The sequence below is a fragment of the Balaenoptera acutorostrata genome, chromosome 4, assembly GCF_949987535.1.
Source record: "Balaenoptera acutorostrata chromosome 4, mBalAcu1.1, whole genome shotgun sequence".
NCBI lineage: Eukaryota > Metazoa > Chordata > Mammalia > Artiodactyla > Balaenopteridae > Balaenoptera > Balaenoptera acutorostrata.
The window spans coordinates 85843028-85862673 of NC_080067.1; the positions used below are offsets into that span (position 1 = coordinate 85843028).

Genomic DNA, 19646 nt, shown 5'->3' on the forward strand with positions numbered 1-19646 from the left:
TATTATTGAGACAATTAGAAATGAGTATGTACAGCATGGTAGATTAAAAATAGCCTCAAATTCTTTGACAGTCCTCTCACTGAGAAATGGGGCTATATTGCCCCTCCCTTTAAATCTGGGCTGGTCTATGACTGCTTTGTCACATGGGAGAGAGTGAAAGTGGAAGCAGAAACTGCCTTTAAAAGGCTGGGCTCAGAAATGGCATAGCTTCACTTCCACTCTCTTTTTTTAAATCTACCATGTTGTGCATACTCATTTCCAATTGTCTCAGTAATATATCTTGTAATAAAATTTTTTTCCAATCCAGGAGTTTGTTTTTTTTAAAGATTTATTTATTGTTTATTTATCTATGTTATTTATTTTTGGCTGCATCGGGTCTTAGTTGCGGTGCGGGCTCTTCGTTGTGGTGCGCGGGCTTGTTTCTAGTTGTGGCATGCAGGTTTTCTCTTCTCTAGTTGTGGCGCGGGCTCCAGGGCGTGTGGGCTCTGTAGTTTGTGGCTTGCGGGCTTCTCTCTAGTTGAGGCGCACAAGCTCAGTAGTTGTGGCACGCAGGCTTAGTTGCCCCACGGCACATGGGATCTTAGTTCCCTGACCAGGGATCGAACTGGCATCCTCCCAAATTGGAAGGCGGATTCTTTACCACTGGACCACCAGGGAAGTCCCAGTCCAGGAGTTTTGATGTCAAATCTCCTCAGTCTCATTTAATCTGAAACATTCCTCATCTTTCCTTGTCTTTCATGACATTGACATTTTTGAAGTGTACAGGTCAATTGTTTTGTAGAATATCCTTTAATTTGGGCTTGTCTGACTGTTTCCTCATGATTAAATTCTAGTTATGCATTTTTGGCAGGAATACAATAATGGTGATGTTATGTCCTCAGAGCATCGCCTCATGTGTGATGTCAGTTTGAACTATTGGTGAAATTAACGTTGAGTACTTGGTTAAGGTGTTATCTGCCAGATTTCTCCAATGCGTAGTATATCCTCTTTGTAACCGGTAAGTAACCTCTAGGATATTGTTTTTTCTTTAAAAATTTCAAAAAGAGCTTTCCTGTATCCTGTGTCAGACAATTCCAGTATCTGATGTCCTTGGGGGGGGTCTAAATGTCTTGGGTATTAGTTCTGCCGGCTGTCCTTACGTGTGGGCCTCCGGTGCTTGGTGATTTTTTAAAAAAATTGTTTAAATTGTTTTTTAAAATTGAATTTGAGTCCTATGGAGTGTGTATTGAGGATACATCCTCTAAAGTGTGTTTCCATTGCTCAGAGCACAAGAGACTTGGGAACTCCTTAGTGCTCTTCCGCAGCCTTGGCTTGACGAGGAAGGCGCAGGTTTGGCTCTTCTCATGTCGGTCCCAAATCAGTGTCTGCGGAGACTTTCCGTATGCCCTCAGCCCCAGGTCTCCTGCTTAGAGTCTAAGGATCCCAGCACTGGTTCTTACCATGGTTTGTTCCTTTTGGGGTAGGGGTGGTTCTTGGAGACTCTTCCATTGAGTGGAAGGGTTTCTTGGAGAATCTAGTCTTCTATCCTGCCTGCCTAAGCAGAACCCACTCTGATTTTTCACTCTAATCTTTAGTATAAATATGATTCTGCTTGGCTTTTTGTAATAATATCTTTGAAGAAATTTGGATGTCTCACAACTGGTTCAGTTAATATTCTCAGTAGTCCTGTGAAATGGGGAAGTCAGTTAATTTGGTACATTGTGCAGCTGACAAAGTTGAAACCTGTCAGGGTAATGTAAGGTAAATTTATTAACTTCTAAAGCCTCCGTTTCCTACTCCGTAAAATGGGAAAGTTCCTATCTCCTTCCTAAAGCTTTGTGAGTATTTACAAGGATGGAATTTGGGAAGCGCCCAGACCCTAGCGCAGTATTGGCACAAGGCTTTATTAAGATCACCCAAAGGACAAGCTGTCCTTTTCCCTCCAGGTGCTCCTTCCATTGCCCAGGGAGGGTGGCCGGGGTGGGGGGCGGTGGCGGAGCGGGGAGCGGGGAATCCGTCGGGCCGGTCTAGTGGAGGACCGCGCAGACTCGCCCCCGGGCCCGGCCGAAGCGACTCCCAGGGCGGGCGGGGGGCGGAGCCGGCGCGCCGGAGCCTCCTCCTGGGCGGCGGGGGCGGTCCCCGCGGCCGCTTCTCACCGCCTTCCCTTTCTCCGGGAGGTGCTCGTCGAGGCCGCGTGAGGGGTGAGTTAGTGGGGCCTCCGCTCCGCCGGCGCCCGGGAAGCGCAGTTCCGCGCGGAGGGCGGCGGGCGCCGTGTGGGCATCCCCGGGCGGCGGGCCGGGTCGGTCCCCCGCGCCGAAGCCGGGCGCGGGCCGGGCCTTCGGAGGGCCGTTCTGCCTCCGCCCAGGCGGCGGGGCCGGGCAGGGGCCTGCGGAGGCCGAGCCCGGCGGGAGGCACCGGCTCAGGTGCGGGCGGCACCGCGGCGCTCCCAGGCGAGATGCTGCCAGGTGGGAATTCAGGGGTCGGCCCCCGAGGCCCCGCGTCGCGGTTCTGGAGTCTCCACCAGCACCTCTCTCCCTGCCGGGAGAATCAGCGTGGAGAAGCCCCTTCCTCCTTGGAGCCCTCTTTCCCCAGCGTTTCTACTGGGAAACCCATTGCTGATCCCAGCCTGGGACCTTCAGGGGCCGACGAGTGGTGAGGGTCGACAGGATTTTAAAGTACCTCAGATACCTGCCCTTAGTCTGGCTCTGCGTCCATCCGGTGCCTGTCAATCCATATCTGTTGGTGGTCGGTCTTCCATTAGATAAGGGCTAACTCTAGGTTTGAAGAAAACAGAAACGTCCATGAGTACTGGGACTGAGAAAAGGCCTTTGGGTTGGTAGGCTCAGGAGAGCGGTTACCAGCAGGGTGGGCGTGTGCCGGGGTTGCAGAGTGTTCAGGAGTGGGTGAGGGACGAGGACGTGGAGGCAGCCGGAGCACAGGGAGACCTCTCCAGCCGTTTGCTGATGAAAGGGAGCAGGAAGAAGACAGAAATTTGAGGGTTGAGGGTGTTGTTTGTTTGTTGTTTGTTTGTTTTTAATTTCTAAATTTCTGTTAAGAAAGGAAAATAACATTGAGGATGCAAGAAAGTCAAGGAGTCTTGGTTAGAGATAAATAAGATTCAGGGTCCAGGCTGAGAAAGTGGGCTTAAAAAGAGGGGCCCAGGGCTATCCTAGGCACCTGGGCTGGGCTGGTGGGCCAGAGTGCTTTAATGTGTCTCTGGGGGAGAAGATAATGCTTAATAGGACCATAGTTTATCTTTTTGGAATTTTATCTTCTAGAGCAGGGTTGGCCTTTAAACTCCATGAAATTGCAAAGTTTTCATGTGCCTGTTTGTGTTGTAGGGGAGAAAAATTTTTCTTCTTGCCCCTTCTAGGTTCTTTGGCTGGTCTAATAATTAAATTGAATTGACATAAAACAGTAACAGGAGAGAAACATTAAATTTCATACCATTGGGATCCCATAAAAATATGAGGCTCAAGGAAGTAACCAAAGTAGGCAGCTTTTATATCTTTTACACAAAGAAACAATACATATGTGAAGAATTGGCAAGACAACTTGCTTGTTGCGCGCGCACTTTCTCTAGTTGATACAGTGCTTTCCACCTTGAATTCTTTTTTTTTTAATTTATATTTTGGCCGCGTTGGCTCTTCGTTGCTGCACGCAGGCTTTCTCTAGTTGTGGCCCGCGGAGGCTACTCTTTGTTGCGGTGCGTGGGCTTCTCAGCGCTTCTCCTTGCGATGGCTTCTCTTGTTGCGGAGCACCGGCTCTAAGCATGTGGGCTTCAGTAGTTGTGGCACACGGGCTCAGTAGTTGTGGTGCACGGGCTTAGTTGCTCCACGGCATGTGGGATCTTCCCGGACCAGGGATCCAACCCATGTCCCTGCCTTGGCAAGTGGATTCTTAATCACTGCGCCACCAGGGAAGTCCCTCCACCTTGAATTTTTATCTCTGATAATAAGGATGCCTGATCCTGGTTCCCTCCTCGTATAGAAAAGGTACCTTTCACATGGGAGATTTATTTCCTGCTTTCAAGGGGAGAAAAGAGGGTGAAAGTGTCCTTGCACTGGCTGTTTCTTAAGTAACTTTAATTCAAAGTAATCAGTATGCCAAAGTGGCATATTTTGGTGTGGCATATTTTGCTTCCCTTCAGTGTGCAATTTTAATCTGATTAAAAATGTCTGTTAAAGAGAAGTACTGAACTGTTTGACTACACAGTCTTGGAGGGGGCAATAAAACTAACTCTCTTAGTATATTTTATGGGCCACTTGATAGGATAAGTATTTAGTATCTACTTTAAAATGAGCTAATAATAATGTGTGTTTTTTCCAGAGATGCATGCAAGACTTGAGAACTAACCATTTCTTTGAAGATCTTTAATTCAAAGTGGAAACATTCAAAGCAAGTCAGTGGTGGTCTTCTCTTTTTTAAAAGCCACCAATGAACAATGGTTTCTCAAACGTACCTAGGTTCCTGTTGAAAATATTGATTACCTGCCCGCACGTCAGGCCTTGGAAATAAAAATCTCTCAGGGTGGAGCCTAGGAATAGGAATCGCAAACAGAAACCAGAATTCTCTGGCATGGAAAATTATTGACAGCCTATGAGGTATTTCTTTAAGATTTGGGCTTGTTGAGACCTATTTAGAACAGATTTCCTTAAAGGTTATGTGAATGAATTGCTACTAAACTTAGGTAAATTATAATCCCTGTCTATTGTGTCGTCTCTAAATTTTAATACACTTTAAAGGAAAACTATATAGTCATTTTATCAGAAAAAACAACATTGTTTCTGATCATAAAAAAACCCTATTTTAGAAAAAATAGAAGATTGAGAAGAAATAAAATTTCTCTAATCTATAATTAAGAGACAACTACCAGTGATTCTTTCTGGAATTTTATATATAAAATGCATGCACACCACACATACAGAGCATAATTTGTATTGTATTCTATGCACATTTTTTAAAATTAATTAATTGATTTTTTTTTATGTCTGTGTTGGGTCTTCGTTTCTGTGCGAGGGCTTTCTCTAGTTGTGGCAAGTGGGGGCCACTCTTCATCGCGGTGCGTGGGCCTCTCACTATCGCGGCCTCTCTTGTTGCGGAGCACAGGCTCCAGACGCACAGGCTCAGTAATTGTGGCTTACGGGCTCAGCTGCTCCGCGGTATGTGGGATCTTCCCAGACCAGGGCACGAACCCGTGTCCCCTGCATTGGCAGGCAGATTCTCAACCACTGTGCCACCAGGGAAGCCCCAGTGCACATTTTTATATTCTGGTTTTTTTTTTTTTTTTTTTTTCCACTTAGCTATCATGAGTACTTTCCCATGTAGTTGTTTAAGCACCATTTTAAGGAAAGCATGTGTTCCATTATATGTAGGTATTGTAATTAATTAAATCAGCTCCCTATTGTTAACATACTGATTCTTTTGAATTTTTGGTTGTTTTAGTAATGTTGGTTCGAATATCGTGGTCTACCTCTCTGATTATTTCTTAGAATAAGTTTCTAAATGATGGAGTTGAAAGCTATTCAAATGCATTTTAAAAATCTCCTTTTCACGTATCTTCTTACTGCTTTTCCTCACCCAAAGGAAAATGAACGTTTCTGAGGGATCTGTTGCATTACAGGTCCGATCTCTTATTTCAGTGGTTCTCAAACTTTAATGCGTATAAGACTCAACTGGGGAGCTTGTTAAAAATTCATTTTCCTGAGTCCCAGGCCCAGCTGTTCTGACCCATTAGCACTGGAGTAGGGCCCAGGAATCTACAATTTTAACAAATTTCCCTCTGTCTTTGATATAGGCACTCTTGGAACCACACTTTGAAAAATGTTTTTAAAATAAATGGCAAAACGGAATCAAATTTAGGTCACTTGCCCAAAGCCATTCATGCATCTGGTAACCAGATTTGTACTCAGCTCTTTGTGACTTCAAAGCCCTTGTTTCCTCCATTACCTCAGACCTTCAGACCTTCTCAAGCCTTCTCATTGATGTGCCTCTAATAACTGCAGAAAGGGAACTTCAAGTGACCCCACTACAGGATTCTCTGGGACAGCTGAGAATGGCCCAAAAGTAAACAACGAGCCTCCATTAAAATCCCCCATTGGAAATTCTTAGGAATTCTTTCATGCTACATAACAAAGACTAAATAAAACAATTTCAGTCCCTTGCTTGTTAAATTGATGTCATGTTTCCTGACTGTTTCATGCCAGCCCTTGTTGTAAAACAGGTGATGCAGGACCAGCAGGCAGCTCTTGCCCAGAGGCAGGGACACTGCTCTGGTACGCTCTGTGGGTTCAGGGAGGAAGTGGCAGGCTAGACAGCAACTCCTCCCAGAGTCAGAAGAGAGGAGTACTGCTTTTGGAAACTCAATGACGGAGAAGCAAAAGGTGGTGGGCATGACTAAGAGAAAGGGCCATTTATTAGAGATGGGGCCCTCTGTCCTTAGGAGAGCGTTGGTATTAGTAGACCGAAGGGAGCTAGCATGGGGGTGAGGCTTTTTCTTTTTTAACATCTTTATCGGAGTATAATTGCTTTACAATGGTGTGTTAGTTTCTGCTGTATAACAAAGTGAATCAGCTATACATATACATATATCCCCATATCCCCTCCCTCTTGCGTCTCCCTCCTACCCTCCCTATCCCACCTCTCTAGGTGGTCACAGAGCACCAAGCTGATCTCCGTGTGCTATGCGGCTGCTTCCCACTAGCTATCTATTTTACATTTGGTAGTGTATATGAGCCTTTTTCAATTTTAAAAATCTTCCCCAAATGTAATTTTATACCAGTTAATTTTTCCCCTTCTTTATTAGTCTTTATTTTTTCTTCTTTTATACCATGTCACATTTATTTTAGTAACCTGGGATTATTGTGTGTCCTTGTGTGTTTCAACTAGTATATCCTAGAAAGTCATTCATTATTTACCAAATTTAGCACCTACTATGTGTCAGGTCAGTTTGAGGCACTAGGAATACAAAAAACAGTGATTCTCTTTGAGAATTAAGTTAATTTTACTGCTGTATGTTGACTTGGATTATACACAATCTTCGACTTTTTTTTTTAACTTTTAATTTTAATTAATTTTAGACTTAGAGAAAAGTTGCAAATATTATACAGAGAATTCACTCAACTTCCCCTAATATTAGCCCCTTACAGAACCATTGTTCAGTTATCAATACTATTAACTAAACTATAGACTTTATTTGAATTTCATCAGCTTTCCTGCTAATGAATTTTTTTCTGTTTCCACTGGCTATCAAGGATCTTATCTTGCATTTAGTTATTTCTCCTTAGTCTCCTCCAATCTGAGATAGTTCCTCAGTTTTGCCTTGTTTTTCATTATTTTGACCCTTTTGAAGAGTCCCAGTTAGTTATTTTGTAGAATGAAGTTATTCTGTAGAAAAGTACTGATTAGTTATTTTGTAGAGTGCAATACATCACTGATTCATGAGGTTGATAGGTCTCATCACTGGTGATATTAACCTTCATCACTTGGTTAAGGTGATATCTGCTAGGTTTCTTCACTATAAAGTTACAAAGTTTCCCTTTGTAGCTAATAATTATTTGAGGGGAGATACTTTGAGACTATGCAAACTGTTTAAACTCAAATTTTTACCTACTATTTTTAGCACCCATTGGTGGATCTTGTCTGCAACAATTATTTACAGTGGTGTTTGCCTAATGGTGATTTTTTTCCCCCCATTTCCTGCCTCCTTATTGATTGGAAGTTTATTGTAAGAAACAGCTGCACTTTCCCATTTATTTATTTGATCATTTATATCAGTATGGACTCATGGCTATTCATTTTATTCTGTGTGTTAAAATACAATGCCTTCATTATTTCCTTGCTCAAATGCTTCCAGTTTTGGTCATTAGGAACTCAGTCTGAGTTTAAATGACCTGTACACGTAAATGGCTGTCACCATTTATATCCCACCCTTGCCCCCTGCCCAGGGAACTGTTAACCTAAAACAATAAAACAGCCAGTTATTTTACAAGCAAAATGGGTTTATTCTGGAGCAGCAAAGAATTGCAATTTGGGGCATGCAACTATGGCAAACCACATGCAAGTCCAGTAAAGCAAAGGAAAAGAAACTTTTTTATAGAGGAGAAGGGGAAATTGGGAGGCTCTGTTATAAACAAAAAGTCCATTGGAGGAAAGTAGGAGATCGAAATATAGTGGCTTTTCATTGACTGAGTTGTGACAGTCTGTCATTGGCTGAGGTGTTGCCAGGCAAAGAGAAGAGCTTCTTCCTCCTGCTGGTGGTAGTAAAGTGGGGTCACTTCCTGCCAAAGATGCAAGGTAGGTCTCTTCCTATTGGGGTCTGTGTTGATGTGATCTGTATCTCCCCTTCTGGCCTCCCAGTTCCACTTCAGTGAGGTTTCCCTTTATTAATTTTCACAGAACCATTGCTTCTTTAGGGTCTGGGCAGTGATCACTCAGAAGCCAGGTAAAGGAACTATAATTGGGAGAATGAATACCAGAGGTCCAAGGAAGGTAGGACAACGTGTCTGCAAATAGTCAGCTCTCAGGAGCTCTGCAGGAGTAAAAGGAGTAGCAAAATATCAGCCTTTTTATTGGTGCTATCCCAGAGAGGCCCAAGGGAATAGGACCATGTGCCTGGGGCCACATCTTGCCCGCTGTGAGACATCCCGTGTCTGCAGGATTACCAGATGGATTTAGAGACATTGAAATGCTGATTTTAGTGCTCTCGGCTGCTGAATGAAGACCACATCCTTTCTCCCTGGTACCAGGTGCTTAGTGAATATTTATGGAGTGACACCTGGTGTCCTCCCCTGACCTCCCATGGTGGTGTAAAAATGTGTGCATGTAGAGATTCTCTGAGAATGAGAATGATACTTGGCATTCATGCTGATATACCCTTTGTTATAACTTGTCTTCCATGCTAGATTTTTGTTTATGGAAAATTTCAAGCATACAAAAAAGTAGAGTGAAAAAGGAAATGAACTCTCAGATACCTAACACCTTGCTCAGTACTTTTCAATATTTTGCCAATTTTATTTCAACTATTTCCCCCATTTTCAGGGTTGGAGCTGGCGTATTTGAAAACAAATTGCAGACATTAAAATCTAAGGAAGGACAAATAAACTCTGAGTGCAAGGACTATACCTTAATTCCCTTGGTGCCTAGCACTATGCCTGAAAATAGCAGGTGCTCAGAAAAGACTGGTTGAATTGAGAGGAGGAAAAACAAAATGATAAGAACATTGTCATTTTGAACTAACCCTAGGGCAGACCTAGAAAGGAAAAGGGTGGTGAGTCTTGCCCTAAGATAACTTCTTTCATGTTACCTGAATTTGTTCTCTATAACCGTGATTCCCCTGTCACCTTAAGACAGCCTTGACTGAAAGAGAAAATTCTTTTTAGGGAGAGTTCAGGGTCTCTCATTTATTTAAATGTTTTTACGAAGAAGTCCAATCTGATGATGTTTTCCCAAACACCAACCAGGAGTGACCTGCCCTAAAAAGAGCCCTCTTTAAAAAATCATTATTATTATTTTTTAATTATAAGAGTGGTATATACTCATTGAAAGAAAAACAGGAAATTACAGAGAAATAGAAAATAAAAGTATTCAATATGTATTTCAATATGTAATTCCAGAGATAACATCTTGGTTAGCATTCTGGTAAAATTTGAGCATGAATCATATTGGTAATCAGAGTCAACAGATATTTATTATGTCCTTGGGAATGTACTAGGTGTGTTTGCTGTGTCATCTCATTAAATTCTTGTAGCCATGTTGTAAATTAAGTTAATTTTAAAAAATCGTTTTATAGCTGGGGAAATGGAAACGTGGGGAGAGTGTTTGCCTTCGATCACTTAGCTGATAAGCAGGCCGGGCAGATCTCTCTTGAAACATTATCCCTCTATAAGCAGCTCTTAGAAAAACAATGTTCCCTGTCTAACTTTTCCAAGACTGAGCTTTTATCAAAAACGATTGCCAATCCTAGCATTTAAGCCTCCTGCCATTAAGTCTGCAAGAGGTAGTCTGGCTCCAGAAAACTGCAGACTTAACTGTTACCTGGAGGGAAGAGAACAGACCTCCAGGAAACTATTTCAGAGACAGTCCCAAGGAAAGGGACAGGAAGAGACAGGTAGAAGGCTGCATGTTTCAAGGGTTTGTGCCGGGCACACCCAGGTACCAAGGGGAGGAAAGAGACTGAAACGTCCCTGTGAAGGATGTGGCAGAAGCCCAGGCTTTGGAGCTGAGCACGTGGGCTCAGACCCCAGCTCTACCACTTAGTAGTTGTGTGAACTCAGGCAAGTTCCGTAATCTCTCAATCTTCATTTTCTCCTCTATAAAATGAGGAGACTAATAATTCTTACCTCACAAAGTTGAGATGAGAAGTAAGTTAATACAAGTGGTTTAGCCCCAGTGCATGGGACAGAGTAAATGCACAAATGAATCACTCTTCTTATTAACGATTAATCTTCTAATTAGTATTACTGCCTTTAGCAAGACCCTAAACAAGGCCTAAAGACCCTAAACAAGACCCTAAACACAGGCCATAGTGTTTAATTGCTTCCTGGGCCAAATCTTCTCTCCTGTGGTTTGATCCAGGAACCTAACCTACGTTTATAACATGGTGTCTAGAGAGAAATGCGTTCTAGGTTTCCCTCAAACTCATGTAGAGCTAAAATTTTGGAATACTACCCTTTAGTAAGTGAGAGGCTATCTTGAGAGTTGCTAAGGGTGTTTTTTTAATTAATTAATTGATTAATTAATTTTTGGCTGTGTTGGGTCTTCGTTGCTGCACGCGGGCTTTCTCTACTTGCAGCGAGCGGGGGGCTGCTCTTTGTTGCAGTGCACGGGCTTCTCATTACGGTGGCTTCTATTGATGCGGAGCACGGGCTCTAGGTGCGTGGGCTCAGTAGTTGTGGCTCACGGGCGTAGTTGCTCCGCGGCATGTGGGATCTTCCCGGACCAGGGCTCAAACCTGTGTCCCCTGCATTGGCGCCACCAGGGAAGTCCGGGTGTTTTGTTTTTGTTTTTGTTTTTGTTTTTCACAGTAAATTACCACATCCCCACATCTCATTTATTTATTTATTTATAAAATATTTATTTATTTATTTGGCTGTGCCAGGTCTTAGTTGTGGCATGCAGTGTGGGCTCTTTGTTGCGGCACGCGGAATCTTCGTTGCGGCCTGTGGGATCCTTAGTTGCAGCATACAGGATCTAGTTCCCTGACCAGGGATGGAACCTGGGCCCCCTGCATTGGGAGCACGGAGCCTTATCCACTGGACCACCAGGGAAGTCCCTCACATCTCATGTAAAAAATCAACTTTGTTTTCATTACAAAAGGACAAAAGTGTGTCATACTTTTACAAAAATGAAAGAAAAGGGTAAAAAGTACCCCTGGCTAATCCCATACTCCTAACAGAATTATTGCTAGCTTTTGGTCATATTTCTTTCTAGAGTTTTCTTAACTCTATAATTTAGTGGTAATCATATGCAAGAGTTTATTCTCTGTTTTTCTTTTTGTTACTTAAGATTTAATCATACATGTTTTTGTGTTATTTTGGCACAGAATATATTTTGGTCTCCATTCTGTCCATTTAGTTGAGGATGTGTTTGCTGTGGAGATTCTGTGTCCTGGCTTTAGCATTTCCCACGCTCTTCTGATAACACGTTTAGAATTTGAGGAGAGACGTGGTTTTGGTAATGCAGAGAGGATGTGGGACCTTGCCAAGTAGTCTTCATCATCTTAGTGCATTTACCATGGTCCAGGGAGGGCCCTCAGCTATGTGGCCTCAGAAACTGGATTTTTTCAGGAACTAAGAGCATAGCCACCTCTCACAGGTGAATCCATACTATCCCACTACATGCAATTGAAGTATGAAATCAAAATAACAACCCATCAACTGACAGAAATACAGTACAGTAGAGTGGTGATTCTGGCAGCCACCAGTGTGTCTGCCTGTAGGTCATCCCTAGTGTAGAGTCATTTAATGTAAAGTAAAATAATGTAACAATCACAACAGTGATGGTCACCACTTAGTGGGTGCTTACTGTGTATCAGGAGGTGGGCTAACACTTTATGTATTAATATATTAGGTCATCCAGTCCCTCAATAACTTCTCTGGGAAGGTACAATTTTTGTCCCCATTTTACAGGTAAGGAGACCAAGGCTCAGTGAAGTGATGGGCTCGAGGTTTCATAGTTTCTGTCTAAACCCAAACCCCAGATCTTAAACACTGTGCTGTAGTTCTCTTATTCTTACAGATATTTGGCCTCCTGTGTTGGCATCCTTTTGTGTTCCTTGCCGTCTCCCCAACCTCTTGGGATGTGACCTGTGCCAATGTCTCATTGTGACGATAACACTGATAACTGAAAAATCCTTGATTTTTCATCCTCTGTTTCAAGGAACATGTTTATCCAGCTCTCACAGAGGGAGAAGAGCTTTTGTCTTTTCCCTTATTTTCTCTTTGGGTCAAAATATGCCCTAGAACAAGAGTTCACCTTCTCTTAAAGCTGTGCCAGGAAGGGGCAACTAAGAAAGAGAACCATTAGGACTGAATTTTGGGCTGTGCCAACTCAGAACTGAGGAGGCATCGACCTTCTCTTCTTCACTGTCTCCACCGGTGCAGCATCTGGAAATGGCTTTTCTTCTGGGGTGAATGACAGCTAGGGTGATAACCCAGAGAGAACTCCTGTGGTGTATAGATGGTTGGATCCTTCTACCTCCAAAATCTCTGGTTTTCTGGTCTCTAAACTCTCATTGGAGAACTCCCACTACTGTTAATCAAGATCGGTTGGGGATAGGTTTTCAGTTTGTGCTGATGTGAATAATTTCAGGATAGGATTTCCATCTGAAACAGCATGTCTTTGTGATTGCATTTTAGGGATTGCTGGAGCGGAACTACCAAGCAGAAGCAGGCATTGCACTGTCATTTGTCATCAGGTTTGCAATCAGATTGGAAAAGCTGAACTTGAAGCTTCCTGCCTGCAGTGAGGCCGAGAGATACCTATTGCTCACATAATAAAAGACATGGGCTTCAACGTGACTTTCCACCTTTCCTACAAATTCCGATTACTGTTGCTTTTTACTTTATGCCTGACGGTGGTTGGGTGGGCCACCAGTAACTACTTTGTGGGTGCTATTCAAGAGATTCCTAAAGCAAAGGATCTCATGGCTAGTTTGAACAAGGGTTTAGTTTTGGGGGAGAAAGGAACTGTGACAGAGGAAGCCTCTGTGAAAAAAGCAAACCTGAACAACTGCTCTTCTGTGTCTCCACACCTCAGTAAGTATTTATTTTTTCTTTTTAACAAGTAGTACATACACTTTTTATTTGAATATAACAAATGTACAGAAAAGTACAAAAATCAGAAGTGTGCAGCTCACTTAAGTTTCACAAAATGAACACACCAGTGGAACCAGTATGTAAATTAAGAAATGGAATCTTCCCAGAACCCCAGAGATGCTTCTTTCAGTCACGACCCTTACTCCAAGCTTATATTCCATCCATTAGATTTTTTTTGAACTGTACATAATTGGAAACATACACTATGTACTCTATTGTGTCTGGCTTCTGTTGCTCAGCATTATGTTTGTGAGCTGTGTTTGTATTGCTGACAGATAGTATTTATTATGTGAACATACCCAATTTGATCCTGCAGCTGCAGAAGTCTCAGCAGGCATGTCAATAGGCGTGTGTGATGGGCTGGGGGTCGGTTGACCCAGGCCGGTGGCTCTGCTCCACGTGTTTCTCATCCTCCTGGGACCAGCGGGCTAACCTGGGCATGTTCTCCTGGCATCTGCAGGGAAATGACAGCACATCCAAGCTTCCACTCATGTCCTATCTGTTAACATCCCCTTGGCCCACCGTATGGAGCCGAGGGACAGGATAGTATGTTTTCAATGTTGTCTTAGTTTATTTCTGTGTTTATTTCTTAAATATGTTGTATGTTTTGATTCTCCTTTGACATCTGGCCTTTCAATTTAAATGACTAAGAAGTTGGTCTTAGGGAACACATTAATTAGGAAAAACTCCACAGTGATATTCTATGTAACCCACAAAGGTTCTACCAGACCTCTAATTCTCCACAACATCGAAGTGCTTATAGTTCTCCAGATAATCCTTGGAGTGTTTTTCCAGAATGCCTTTCCTCAGCCCATGTGTGTCTGGCGGATTCCTGTCTAGTCATCAGAAATCTAGTTTAGATCACTTCTCTCCCAGAAAGGTTTCTGGGACTGCCCCAGAGTGAATCTTAGGCTCCCTGGGTGCCCACCTTTGTTTCTGTTGTTGTACTGGTCAGTGTATTGTTTACATGTTTGCCCTTCTTCCCCAGGAGACAGTGTGCAGGCAGGATGAAGGCACGGTGATCCTTTCCAGCTCTATGAAGTCCAGAGCTCCTCCCTGGTCCTGCAGAGGTGGCTCTGTGCATACACTTAATTGGCTATCTGTGGGGCAGTCTAGGGCTCTTCAGAGGCTTCTTGCTCTGAGCGGCACAAAACCTGCAGGTCCTTTTTCCTGATTGCATCACAGACTTGTACTGTGCTCATACTGGCATGCTGCTTCTCTTTACTCAGTCATGGAAAAGCCAAAACATTATTCCGGATTGTTCAAGGGAGATTGTTCTGCTCACAGATTACACAAGTTGAGATAGCAAAATGAGTTATTGAAATGAAGATCTGACTGTATCATCCCCCTTGTTCAGAATTCTCTCAGCATACTTAAGCAACAAATGCATTCATGAAAACAGATGGGCAGTGACACAGTACTGAGTATGGATCCAGAGGGCGACATAAGTAGCGACAAATTAAGATGGGCCATTAGTGACCCAAGAAGGAATAAAACTTGAGGAAATAATCACGGGGGCGGTAAGGGAGACTGCTAGAGTGAGTGGAAGCAGGCACCCGAAGATTAGGCACATAATAAGCTACTACAATGAGGGAGTGAGCAAGGGGACTGGTTTACGTCAGACCTGTCGCATGGGGCTCTTTCCAGGGCCAGGAGCAGAGACACGGTCAGGTTAATTCAGATGATGGGGCTTATGAACAGGCTACACAGGAAGACATCTCAACAGCCATCCCGTCATCTCCCAGCAGCTCTGGTAGCTTGCCTTTCCTTGTAACTCCTTTTCTTACTGTTTGTTTTTAGGGATTACTGCCTGCTGACTCTATGTCTTGTGTGCAGACCCTTGTGGAAAGGCACTTGTAGGTCAGTTATTTGCTCTTGGTGCTCTTGGGCAGAGTCTTTCAGCCATGTTGTGGACAGTAGAGCCTGGTCTAAACAGCCATGGCCAGGGTAGGAGATGGTCACATGGAGCAAGGCACAGTGACATACATGGGAAAGGTGGGTGACTGCTTTACTCAGAAGAAGATAGCTCAGTTTGCAAGTATCTTGGACAGTATATGTGGAGTTTTTCTTGTTTTTGTTTTTTGTTGGCCACGCTGCGTGGCATGTGGGGTCTTCGTTCCCTGACCAGGGATGGAACCCATGCCTGCTGCAGTGGAAGCGTGGAGTCCTAACCACTGGACGCCAGGGAGGTCCCGAGTTGTAAAAAGCGTGTTCCCTAACCAGAGCTCTGTCTCCTCTCCTACCAGTCAGCATTCCCTGTTCATTCGGGTCTGAGGGGAGGGTCAGTGGCTTCAGCCTTATCTTTAAAGCCTTGCACGAGATTGGTTACCATGGATAGTCTTGCGTTTCATCCAGTCAGGCTGTGTCCAGACTCAATGAGCAAATGCCCCATTGGGGATTTCGCCTCGTGGAACAATGGGAGGATTCTTGCGGTGTTGCCCATACCTGTTGCTGCTGAGTTAGGGAGGGAGGCTAGTTTCTATTTCCTTTCGCTGCTTTACCTTCAGGGAGTTAGAATAGCTCTCAAGAGCTTAGGGAAGGGCCTTAGGGAAAAGCGCCTTGTCCGTGAGCTTGATTCCATGGAATGCTCTTGATCTTTAAGAGACTTCACCCTCCTTTGGAATTTTTTTTTTTTTATGACAACAAAGAAAGTTGGATCGATTGATTCATTCATTCCGTGGGTGAGGCTTCCGGGTTGTTTTTTTCCCCCCTTTTGGAATTTTGAGAAGGAAAAGAGGTTAAAGCAAATTTGAAGTTGTTCAGTCTACCCCTGACCTTTGCTCTTCACCAGGATCCTCAGAACAGAGTGTATTTTCTACTTACGGATGAATCATAGAGCCAGGACTGGTTACCCAGCACAAGAGAATGCTCTTGTATGTCATTTGCTTGTTTTTGCAGCCAATAACCTGAGTCATAGATTCTGTGGTTATAGTTCGTGACCAAATGAGGCTTTACGATAGTGCTCACTGTGTGCCTGGCAACTAGCACGGAGTGTGTGACGTGTACTAGCTCCTGTAGGCCCATCAGCCTTTGATGAGCTTTGCTCCTGTTAGTTCCTGTGTCCTGTTTTTATTGTAGAAGGCCAGAACAAGCTCGTTTTCAAACCAGATCTCACTCTGGAAGAAGTACAGGCAGAAAACCCCGAGGTGCACAGAGGCCGGTATCACCCTGAGGAATGCAGGGCTTTGCAGCGGGTCGCCATCCTCATCCCTCACCGGCACAGAGAGAAGCACCTGCTGTACCTGCTGGAACACCTTCACCCCTTCTTGCAGAGGCAGCAGCTGGAGTATGGCATCTATGTCATCCACCAGGTGAGTGTGTGGGCAGACCAGGCCTCTGCCCGCCACACCCTCCTCTCTGTGAGGCGCTTCGTCTGTCTTGGGTAAAAGGGCATCAAACTATCATCAAAGGTGAGGTCTCTTATCTCATTTATCCTTGAAAGTAGTAAAGGCACTTCTCGTCCCAGAGTGTGGAATAATGGGATAAGTGCTGGGAAATTTTACTGGCTCTTAAGTGATCCTCTGGAGGAAGCCTGTTTTCTTTCGTGAGCCCTTCCATGTCAGACAATGACAGCCCAAAGATATTCCCCTGGGACTGACCTTCTGTTGCTTTCTGCATTTGCTATACACTACACAGTGAGATGTTGGAACTGTGCTTTATTATTGAGCCTGGCTATTCAATGGGGATCTAGACAGAGGAGTTGACTACTGTGTGTTAATTGCCATGGAATTCTATGACTCTCTCCACCTTTCTGCCTTTAACTTTGCCACTATCTATTATGTAGAACATTATGTTTAGTTTTCACTTTTTTAAAAAAAAATAAATTTATTTTATTTATTTATTTATTTTTGGCTCTGTCGGGTCTTCTTTGCTGCGCGTGGGCTTTCTCTAGTTGCGGCGAGCGCGGGCTACTCTTTCATTGTGGTGCGCGGGCTTCTCATTGCGGTGGCTTCTCATTGCGGAGCACAGGCTCTAGGCGTGCGGGCTTAAGTAGTTGCAGCACGTGGGCTCAGTAGTTGTGGCTCACGGGCTCTAGAGCACAGGCGCAGGAGTTGTGGCTCATGGGCTTAGTTGTTCCGCGGCATGTGGGATCTTCCCGGACCAGGGATCAAACCCGTGTCCCCTGCATTGGCAGGCGGATTCTTAACCACTGTGCCACCAGGGAAGCCCCTAGTTTTCACTTTTATGATTCACTTTTTTGGCTTCCAAAAGCATGATTTAGTAGGAACACGGTAAGTATTAGTGTAGCCTGCTTTGAAGAGTTTGGCTCTAAGTGGAGTGGGTGATTTAAGGTGCCTCTACCTGGTATTAACATTTATTGAAAGAAAAATAAGACATCAACAACTCTACATGGCTATCTTTTCAAAATTGTCCTGGGCCGTCCAAATAATTCCCCCTCAAATCCTTACAAATGCTCCGAATGCAAGGAGAATCATTAACTTTATGCCTAATATTGGTTATAACTGGTAATATTTGTTTTAGGAAAACTTGTGACAGATCAGAGGATGCTGTTCTACAATGTATACTTTATAATAAACTGGGGCTCTTAAAAATTAATGTGTATATATATATTACATCTATCCCCATTTTGTGAGGATTTGAAACAAAGTTTAACTGTTATATTGGTTTATCATTATTTTTGTTTTTAACATTGTTAGTCATTCAGAGTTCTTACTCAGGACAGCAACCCCCAGCATATATTTTTATGAATAGAAAAATATGTCTGTTTTATGTTATTCTTTTCAGGAAAGTACTGTGGTGAGTTCTGAGAACTGCCTATACTTTTGTTATGATAAACTGTTTATTGAACTGGAATTTATTCTTAAGGAATTTGATCCAAATAGCCATGAAAAAATTACTACTGTAAAAAATTGTTCCATACTATAGCTTTGATTATATTACTGGTTTATTTGTGTTCTTTCCTTACCCAGTAAGGAATCTCCTCTGTAAGGCCACTATGAGGATTAGTGTCTGCCATGAAGTTTTAAATCCAGGTTCTCTTACAGTGATTCCACGAGACTTTTAAGTAGCTTAGGTATATGAGCAGTAACCTTCTCTGTTTATAGGTCAGGATTTCTTGATCCTTTCTGGCAAGCTATATTTTTGGGGGAGCTTAGTGTAAATTTGTTACATGGGGTAAGATTGGGATTAGCTAAGAGCTGAATAGTGAAGCAGTGATTCTACTTGGCATGACTGGTATGTAAGAAAGGTTTTGTGGTTTTACATGGAATAAATAAAGGTATGTTTAAAAGTTTTTTAGAGTTATCTTTATTAGTATTTTAAAACTATGTTTTTTTTTAAATTGTTGTAAAATACCCATAACATAAAATTTACCATTTTAACCATTTTTATTGTAGAGTTCAGTAGAGTTAAGTTTGTTCACATTGTGCAAATAATCTCAACTAATCTTTCATCTTGCAAAACTGAAACTCCAAACCTATTAAACAACAACTCTTCATTTCAAAGTGTTTTTAGTTATGGAATACAAGTATGTATGAAGCGTAAAGAAAAACACAAAGGGCCTGTTATTGTTATTGCATCTACTGTGTCAGATTTTCATGTCATATGTATACTCTTGTGCATTAGCAAGAATAATACCAGCTTCTGCGTGTGAACTGAACAGGGGAACAGTGTGAAATCTTGTCTCAGGAGCTTTTCAAGTTTTAATTTCCGTATCTATAGGCTGGAAGTAAAAAGTTTAATCGCGCCAAACTCCTGAATGTGGGCTATCTAGAAGCTCTCAAGGATGAAATTTGGGACTGCTTCATATTCCATGATGTGGACCTGGTGCCCGAGAACGATTTGAACCTTTACAAGTGTGAGGATCAGCCCAGGCATCTGGTGGTTGGCAGGAACAGCACTGGGTACAGGTAAGGCGGCTCTGCTCACAGCTGCCTTAGGTCAGAAGCCTGGCCTGTTATCATCAAGGCTGTGCAGACACTGTGTCCAGGGTGCAGAAAATGAGAAATAGGAAAAATGGTCCATGATATATCACTCAAAGTTCAAAACAGGAATTAGAGAAATTCGATTTTTTTTCTTATTGGGAAAAAATCCTCCAACAGCCTTGGCAGAGGATCACAAGGATAAAAAGGGAGAGAGGAGGGGAGGGAAAATAGTCCAGGCTTTGCAAATGGCGGCCAGCCTCGCCTGCAGGGCCCGCCTGGTGGAACTTTTGCAAGGGCTCCCACGCTGAGTAGAACTCAAGTAACTTATCTCTCTCTCCGTGCCTTCTGCCTCTAAGAGGCAACAAGAGTGTGCCTCCAGGTCAGCTTTTAGGCCTCTTTTGTGAGACTGATGTCTCTTTCCAGACCGAGTCCGGAGGGAGGCTGGGAAGGGGCATATCCATCAAGT

The 19646-nt window shown here is 43.4% G+C and overlaps 1 protein-coding gene across 5 annotated transcripts in view; it reads left to right on the forward strand.

Moving 5' to 3' along the window:
* Positions 1-2042: 2042 nt before the first annotated feature.
* Positions 2043-19646, forward strand: part of B4GALT4 (beta-1,4-galactosyltransferase 4) — a 49339-nt gene continuing 31735 nt past the window's right edge. For 3 of the 5 annotated variants that reach the window (XR_009008120.1, XR_009008121.1, XM_057545245.1), the window contains exons 1-4: positions 2201-2444; positions 12837-13235; positions 16374-16606; positions 18978-19165. Coding sequence is in view for 3 of the 5 variants with exons in the window: in XM_057545245.1 (XP_057401228.1) it covers positions 12983-13235; positions 16374-16606; positions 18978-19165 (674 nt within the window). In the remaining 2 variants the exon portion in view is untranslated. The other 2 variants (XM_057545246.1, XM_057545247.1) reach the window with 2 other exon arrangements.